The following is an 8,858-nucleotide window of genomic DNA, read 5'->3' as shown; positions in this document are numbered from 1 at the left end:
AATGTGTGTGTACTTTTGCATTCTCTGTAATGTGATGTCCTTTGTCTGTCTGTTGTACTGTTGTACTTTATTTTTAGCAAAGCTCCTAAAAATAAACATCTGTGTTTAATGAGAGAGGAGTCACCAAAAGTAATTTATAGACACTGAAGCTGATTACTTTTCTAGCTGCGCATCAAGCTCTGCAAATTAGAACCGGAAAGAAAGGTTTCTGAAGTTTTAGCAGAGGAAAAACGCTACGGAAGCGTGACTGGGCAGAGAAACGCAACTGAGATCCAGTTTGTGGGCAGTGAGGTTTTTGTTTATCCCTCCTGCCTCAAAAGACCTCAGTAAGTTCATATAAACAATATATCCTCTCCTGCCACCCTGAACATTCCTGGGCAGTCAGGAATGGGCTGCTCAAGACAGGGATCAAGCACTTCGCAATTTCACCCAGGTTTTCAAACTACTCCAGCACTCAAAATTCCATGGAAACTGTACTTGAGTACATGCTGTGCCCCTGGAAGTCTCACTACTAGAAGTCGGACACATGTAACAATATGCTAGCCATCTAAAAACAGTTTGCCCTGAACTGTGTGTCAACTCTGGCTTTAGAATAAAGTGAGTTAACATATAAAGATGGTTCAGTTAATGACTGTTTCTCATATTTGGCTTAACACTGAACAAAAAATGGGGCAGTTGGAATCATAGAACTGTAGATTCATAAGCTTATTTACTCCAACAAGGAGTTTCTTAAATCTACAGTATATACTGGCTTAATACAACCAAATCCCCTTTTCAGTAAGTTTAGTTGTGCTGCATTGGGGTAACGAAAATCAACTGTAGGGCCTGTTCCAGCATCTCCAGAATCACCCAAAATGGGAATATTTGCCACAAAATTTCCTAGCAGATAACGGACACTTCGTTCCTGTTAACACCGTCCATCGAACTGTTGCACTGAAGGATGCAACACAATGTATTTCAAAGAAAGAGAGAACTTTGTTTCAATTGATTGCCTATTTGTGACCCAAAAAAACCCCTAAGCAGATGTTTTTGGTTCAATGCATTTTAATAGCTTATAAAGGTAAGGTGCTTACAAAAAGGGAAACATTGAGTACATAAAGTACAGAGAAATGTTTCACATTTCATTTTCAGTTGTGCAGGGGTTATACCCCCTTCCCCACAATGTCCGCACTTGCAGTGCGGCACACCCAGTGATGTTCTATGTTGCACCTTGAAACAATTGCTTTGCCCTCCTGATCCAGATATGCACAGTCGCCTCCAACGCCACGTACCTCTAACCTGAAACACAAAGTCAACCAAGCCAGTGTCAAGTAAGGGCTGGATGTTTCTGTGACAGCAACTGATAAGAGAGACTATAGCAGTAGAATCACAAAAGGAAATGGGCAAATTTATTTCAAACAGATAGGCCATGTGTCCTTGAGCAGACTCTAGACCAGAGGTGGGAAAACTCAGGCTCAAGAGCCAATTATGGCTCTTTGGGGCTCTCTCTTTCTCTGTCCCTTGGGACTCATTCCAAATCATACTCCTCACCAGCCCTGCTCTGCACCCTCCCTTTTGTTTTACTTTTTCCTTGGCTTGAAGGTGTCCAATAATATCTCTTGATTGCCTACATGGAAGATAGAGAAAAGTGTGCATGTGTGCGCAGCAACTAGCTTATTCTACAAAGTGGAACTCACATTTGTTGTTTGCCCCACATTTAGACCCTCCAAATGTCCGTGATTTACTGAAGCCGCCCTGGTTTCTGATTTGATCCTGGAATGTCCCACTTATCCTTAGTACGTCCCTGTTTTCACTGGAGAAATGTTGGAGGGTATGGACTTATGCAAACCCCAACAATTCAACCTTTAGAAGACATCTGAAGGCAGCCCTGTATAGGGAAGTTTTTTACTTATTTAATATGGTGAAACTGTGGGCTCCACTTTTCTCGGTAACCACTTGACCGATCCCCCTGAAATTTGGACACAATGATCCATGCCACTTCCTGAGTGTTCGCAGAACCTCGGATGCCTCACATCTCTTACCTGCGCAGGTACAGACCTGCTTTTCCACAAACTAAAACAGTGCCCTCAAGTGGCGTTATTCCCTCAGCTCTTCCTCCTACACCCCTCCCTTCCTGTGAAATCTACACCACACGGGGCCCGAATAGAGGGCAGGGATAGGTAATGGGTCAGAACAGGGTGGGGGGAGACACAGGGATGAAACCTGCCCTCTCCACAGTATCTCGGCTCGGCTCAGGGGGATCTGAAGGGGGGCTATTACCCTCCATCTCACAGACTAACGCACAGCAACGCGTGCAGGGCCACCCACAAACCCCGCCTCCGCCACGAGACCTGGGGGGTGGAGGGAAGAGGGGACGGGATAACTAATAGATCGGAACAGGGTGGAGGGGATTCACAGGGATACCCCTGTTTAAACATAACACCTGTAAAACAGGGGGACTCTGAGGCTCAGGGGGATCTGAAGGGGGGCTATTACCCTCCATTTCACAGACTAACGCACAGCAATGCATGCAGGGCCAGCTAGTGCTTTTATAAATGTTGGAAGCTGCCCAGAGTGTCTGGGTCAACCCTGCCAGATGGGTGGGGTATAAATGACAACAACATTTAAACTCAATGGCTTCCCCAAAAGCATTTTGGGAAGTGTTGTCTACCCCACAGAGAGCTATAGTTCACCCTTCAGAAAGAGCATTAGTCCTATTGGCGCTGATCTTAACTGGAACGTAAAAGGATTAACATGTGTGGATATGTTTGATTCCACATGGGAAAAGAAATGGAGGAGTGCAACAGAACTTAAGAAAGGCAAGGATCAACTGAGATGGGTGAGGTTGCAGGTGTGGCCCAGGTTAGGATTTGGTGAACACTACTGGTGGTTTTAAAGGGACGCGGGTGGCGCTGTGGGTTAAACCACTGAGCCTAGGGCTTGCCGATCAGAAGGTCGGTGGTTCAAATCCCCGTGACGGGGTGAGCTCCTGTTGCTCGGTCCCTGCTCCTGCCAACCTAGCAGTTCGAAAGCAGTTCGAAAGTGCAAGTAGATAAATAAGTACCGCTCCGGTGGGAAGGTAAATGGTGTTTCCGTGCGCTGCTCTGGTTCGCCAGAAGTGGTTTAGTCATGCTGGCCACATGACCCAGAAACTGTACGCCGGCTTCCTCGGCCAACAAAGCAAGATGAGCGCCACAACCCCAGAGTCGTCCGCAACTGGACCTAATGGTCAGGGGTCCCTTTACCTTACTGGTGGTTTTGGGTGGTGATGATGATGCTCTGCCAGTGGCAGAGGTGGCAGGCAGGCAGGAGTGGCAGTGCAGGGCGGCACTTCCTGTTCTACCTCAAGTGGCAAAATGGGAAGTGGCGCCTCTGTTGAAAACTCCTGACAGACAACCAGGCCAGGGGAGGAGGGGGAAGAGGAGGAGGAGGAGGAGGAGGAGGAGGAGGAGGAGGAGGAGGAGGACGCACGTGGAATTTTCTCCATTTGTCCATTTCCAGGACTGATCCGGGTCTCTTCTCAGGCCAATCCAGTAGGAATTTTTGCCTTTCAAACGGTTCATGATGTCCTTCAAATACCAGAAGAGATAGATGTTAGAGCCCTGATTTGCAATATTTCTCACCCAGTTCTATCTATCTATATTGCTGGTGCCTGCTGAAGACTTTTTTTCCAGTAGGCATTTTAATTGATGTTAGATTTTATAGTTTGACCGGATTTTCATTTTTCGTATTGTACCCTTGTAAACTGCTTAGAGTCACACAGCATATACATTGTTTAATTAAATAAATAAATGTCGTTTAAATAATGGACCTAATGTCAGGGATCCCTTTACCTTAAACACACACACACACACACACACCCTTTATGCTAGTTATCTGTAACTCACTCACTGGCGTTTAGAATTTGCCAACAATTTATGGCAAACTCAACAGGATCCGTCTATGCCTTGCTTTGCATGTAACCCAGAAAATGTCATCAGCTACACCTCTCACCTTTTCGTTGTTTGGAATAACAGCCAAGGAAGCATTAAATGACGAGCAGAATTTCTGGCTGGACATCCAGCTCTTTTCTTCATTGGAGAAGAAATAGCATATTCCCTCATACCAAATCCACAGATGTGGACATGGTAGACTGCTGTTCGCAGGCAGAACAGATTTTAAGTCACAGCCTTTCTCCTCGTGTTTTCTCTTGTTGGACCTCTCTGATGAAAAACAGAGGGGGTCAGATTAGCTGTTACTGTAAGGGCAGTCCGACTATCTGAATGAGCTTTGATGCATTCCAGAGAGCACACAATGCAGTTTAGTATTTTCTTCCAACGATCTATTTGCTAAAGCAAAGCATGGCAGTGTGGGTAAATGCCAGGATCTGTCCAGGTCTTCTTAGGCCCCTATGCCTGGGCAGGACGTCTGGACATGGGCGTAGGCAGGGGGGCAGGAGGGGGCAGCTGCCCCCCCCAGAAGCAAAAAAATTAATGTATTTTACAGACCATAACCAGCACTTTTCCCCTCCAAAAACTGAAGTGGAAAGGGCTTTGCTTTAGCAAGAGCAGCTAAGTCTCCGCTTGCTGGGGGGGGGGGGACACAGCAGTAACAAAAACACATCAAATAAATAAAGCAAAGTGGCTACCAGTAGTTAAGCAGTTAAGACAATGGAGCATATATCCCCAGGCAAGATTCAAGAAGAGGTGGCAAGAATAGACAGAAGAGGTGGCAAGAAGACATCAAGAAGAGGTGGCAAGAATACACAGAGGAATTATACCAGAAAGATATGGAGGTCTCGTACACCCCAGGTAGTGTGGTTGCTGACCTTGAGCCAGACATCTTGGAGAGTGAAGTCAAATGGGCCTTAGAAAGCACTGCTAATAACAAGGCCAGTGGAAGTGATGATATTCCAGCTGAACTATTTAAAATTTTAAAAGATGATGCTGTTAAGGTGCTACACCCAATATGCCAGCAAGTTTGGAAAACTCAGCAATGGCCAGAGGATTGGAGAAGATCAGTCTACATCCCAATTCCAAAAAAGGGCAGTGCCAAAGAATGCTGCAACTACCGCACAATTGCCCTCATTTCACACGCTAGCAAGGTTATGCTTAAAATTCTACAAGGCAGGCTTAGGCAGTATGTGGACCGAGAACTCCCAGAAGTGCAAGCTGGATTTCGAAAGGGCAGAGGAACCAGAGACCAAATAGCAAACATGCGCTGGATTATGGAGAAAGCTAGAGAGTTCCAGAAAAACGTCTACTTCTGCTTCATTGACTATGCAAAAGCCTTTGACTGTGTCGACCACAGCAAACTATGGCAAATTCTTAAAGAAATGGGAGTGCCTGATCACCTCATCTGTCTCCTGAGAAATCTCTATGTGGGACAAGAAGCTACAGTTAGAACTGGATATGGAACAACCGATTGGTTCAAAATTGGGAAAGGAGTACGGCAAGGTTGTATATTGTCTCCCTGCTTATTTAACTTATATGCAGAATTCATCATGCGAAAGGCTGGACTAGATGAATCCCAAGCAGGAATTAAGATTGCCGGAAGAAATATCAACAACCTCAGATATGCAGATGACACAACCTTGATGGCAGAAAGTGAGGAGGAATTAAAGAACCTTTTAATGAGGGTGAAAGAGGAGAGCGCAAAATATGGTCTGAAGCTCAACATCAAAAAAACCAAGATCATGGCCACTGGTCCCATCACCTCCTGGCAAATAGAAGGGGAAGAAATGGAGGCAGTGAGAGATTTTACTTTCTTGGGCTCCTTGATCACTGCAGATGGTGACAGCAGTCACGAAATTAAAAAACGCCTGCTTCTTGGGAGAAAAGCAATGACAAAAAGCAGAGACATCACCTTGCCGACAAAGGTCCGTATAGTTAAAGCTATGGTTTTCCCAGTAGTGATGTATGGAAGTGAGAGCTGGACCATAAAGAAGGCTGATCGCCGAAGAATTGATGCTTTTGAATTATGGTGCTGGAGGAGACTCTTGAGAGTCCCATGGACTGCTAGAAGATCAAACCTATCCATTCTTAAGGAAATCAGCCCTGAGTGCTCCCTGGAAGGACAGATCGTGAAGCTGAGGCTCCAATACTTTGGCCACCTCATGAGAAGAGAAGAATCCTTGGAAAAGACCCTGATGTTGGGAAAGATTGAGGGCACTAGGAGAAGGGGACGACAGAGGACGAGATGGTTGGACAGTGTTCTCGAGGCTACGGACATGAGTTTGACCGAACTGTGGGAGGCAGTGGAAGACAGGAGTGCCTGGCGTGCTATGGTCCATGGGGTCACGAAGAGTCGGACACGACTAAACGACTAAACAACAACAACCAGCACTTTTCCCCTCCAAAAACTGAAGTGGAAAGGGGGGGGGACACAGCAGTAACAAAAACACATCAAATAAATAAAGCAAAGTGGCTACCAGTAGTTAAGCAGTTAAGACAATGGAGCATATATCCCCAGGCAAGATTCGATAGCTGACCATTTCACCCTATTGTTCTTAAGTGGGAGCTGTTAATGAGCATTCAGGAGCATTAAGAGTTCTATTGGCGATTTAATGAGGGTGCAGACTCAGGGGATTCAATTTGACTAAGGTGGCTCTGCAAGGCTAAAAATAAGTGAATAAGAAAGGGGGGGGCTGTAGCTTTGACAGACACAGTGATGTTTATAAAAAGCATTGGTGTTCCAGTCTGCCCCTCCTCCTGCATCTGTATACTGTAAATCAGGGGTGGCCACCTCCCAAGAGACTCTGATCTACTCAGAGTTTAAAACTGGGGGTGATCTACCCCCTTTTGGGGGGTTCAGGTCAAAGCTGTTGAGTTTTTTTTAAAGGAAGGGAAGCCCTGTTTTTTGGGGTTTAGGTCAAACTTGTTGAGCTTCTTTTAGGAGGGAGGGAGGTCCATTTTTGTTTAGGGCTTCAGGTCATAGTTCAACTTTTTTGAGGGAGGAGGAAAATTTTGGGTGAGCTTTTTTTAGGGGTGCCAGACATCCAGTGATCTACTGGTAGATCACAATCTACCTGTTGGACGTGCCTGCTGTAAATCAAGCAGAGAGAAAGCTGCTTACAAGGCTCCTGTACATGCAGAGTTCCAGCATCCCAGCGTCACCCAGAGGCACCCACAAATATGAGTTATCCCTCTCTCTATTTCTTCCTTCCCTCCCTCTTCCATCTTTAATAAAATACGGGGGGGCAGATAAGCCCCACATAGAAAGCCCATCAACATGGGGGGATGACTCTTTCAAATACGGTATTTACCAGTAATTGGGGGGGGGGGGAAGAGAGGCACCTAGGCCTCTAGGAGTTGGCTGCTATGCCTAGGAGTAGGGCAATTCAAGAAAGCAGAACGATGCATATGGTATGGTAATATATCAATAGAATCGTAGAATTGTAGTCGGAAGGGACCACAAGGGTCATCTAGTCCAACCCGCTGCAATGCAGGATTTTTTTCCTAAGGTGGGGCTTGAACCATGGTTGAAATATTATGCTGATATGCAGCAACGCCTTGGAGCCGTCGTGGCTGCGGCCATGCCTTGCCCCGCCCTCGCCCACCCTTCCACCCCCTCTCGCCTGCCCGACCCTCCTGTCCTCTTGCTGCAGAGTTCCAGCATCACAGCGTCATCCAGAGACACCCACAAATATGAGTTATCTCTCTCTCTATTTCTTCCTTCCTTCCCTCCCTCTTCCATCCTTAATAAAATACGGGGGGGGCAGATAAGCCCCACATAGAAAGCCCATCAACATGGGGGGATGACTCTTTCAAATACGGTATTTACCAGTAATTGGGGGGGGGGCACCTAGGCCTCTAGGAGTTGGATGCTATGCCTAGGAGTAGGACAATTCAAGAAAGCAGAATGATGCATATGCTATGGTAATATATCAATAGAATCGTAGAATTGTAGTCGGAAGGGACCACAAGGGTCATCTAGTCCAACCCCCTGCAATGCAGGATTTTTTCCTAAGGTGGGGCTTGAACCATGGTTGAAATATTATGCTGATATGCAGCAACGCCTCGGAGCCGTCGTGGCTGCGGCCGTGTCTTGCCTCGCCCTCACCCGCCCTGCCACCCCCTCTCGCCTGCCCGACCCTCCCGTCCTCTCCAGCCAAGCAGGGTAGCCGCCAACGCTACCAGCCCCAGAAGCACAAGGTGGCCGCTGCTGCCACTGCCACGATGTCATCAGGCCCGTTGGCCCTTTAGCCCCGCCCACTTTGTGGCCCCTCCCCTTCTGTGCCTTGGCCCCGCCCCTGAACGACCATGGCTTGCCCCCCCCCTAGTTTTGATCCTGGCTACGCCCCTGCGTCTGGAACACCTTCAGCATACACCCAGGAATCATGGACTCATAACTGGGCTTTATGAGCACCAAATCAGCAGTAAACAGCAGAAGCATTTGTAGAGGTTTCAAAACATTCCTCATTTATTTCTATTAACTACTGCATATTTACAGATCTGCCTTTGTGAGTGTTACAGCCTCTCACTTAGCCATCTTATCTACAGAAGATATTAAACTGCACACAGCACACGGCAGAGAGCAGAGTCAGGAATGAAAAACAACAAAGTAACAATTCCTAACTGTTCCCTCTCAACAGCAGATATCACCAGATTTTCAGAATGGGAGGGGTGAAAATGCTCACAGGCAGCAGGAATGCTGAAGGGAGGAGGGAGGGGGGAGGGGTCAGTGTTAACCATAGGGTTTATTTTCTTTGATATGCGCAAACGTAAAATTGAAAATTATAAATAAAATTTATAGAATTTGTTTTTGAAAAAAGGAATGGGGATTTCAGCGGCCCTCCAGAGGTGGCTGGACTCTTAACTCCCATCAGCCCCCGCCAGTGTGGTCAGTGGTCAGAGGTGATAGGAGATGCAGTCTGTTTTAGTCTGGGAGGGCCACATTTT

General features: G+C 46.7%; 1 protein-coding gene across 2 annotated transcripts in view; it reads right to left on the bottom strand.

Annotated features, from left to right (window-relative positions):
* Positions 1–398: 398 nt before the first annotated feature.
* LOC118076193 (C-type lectin domain family 2 member B) overlaps positions 399–8,858 on the bottom strand; it is a 68,944-nt gene continuing 60,484 nt past the window's right edge. For both annotated transcript variants that reach the window (XM_060271199.1, XM_035098820.2), the window contains exons 3-5: positions 3,973–4,181; positions 3,451–3,548; positions 399–1,278 (exon numbers count right to left, since the gene is read on the bottom strand). In XM_060271199.1, coding sequence (XP_060127182.1) covers positions 1,143–1,278; positions 3,451–3,548; positions 3,973–4,181 — 443 coding nt within the window. In that variant the 3' untranslated portion in view covers positions 399–1,142. The remainder of the gene's footprint in view (positions 1,279–3,450; positions 3,549–3,972; positions 4,182–8,858) is intronic.

The sequence above is a fragment of the Zootoca vivipara genome, chromosome 2 (assembly GCF_963506605.1).
Source record: "Zootoca vivipara chromosome 2, rZooViv1.1, whole genome shotgun sequence".
Lineage (NCBI taxonomy): Eukaryota > Metazoa > Chordata > Lepidosauria > Squamata > Lacertidae > Zootoca > Zootoca vivipara.
The sequence above is the reverse complement of the archived record's forward strand: the minus strand, read 5'-3'. Positions and strand labels throughout refer to the sequence as shown.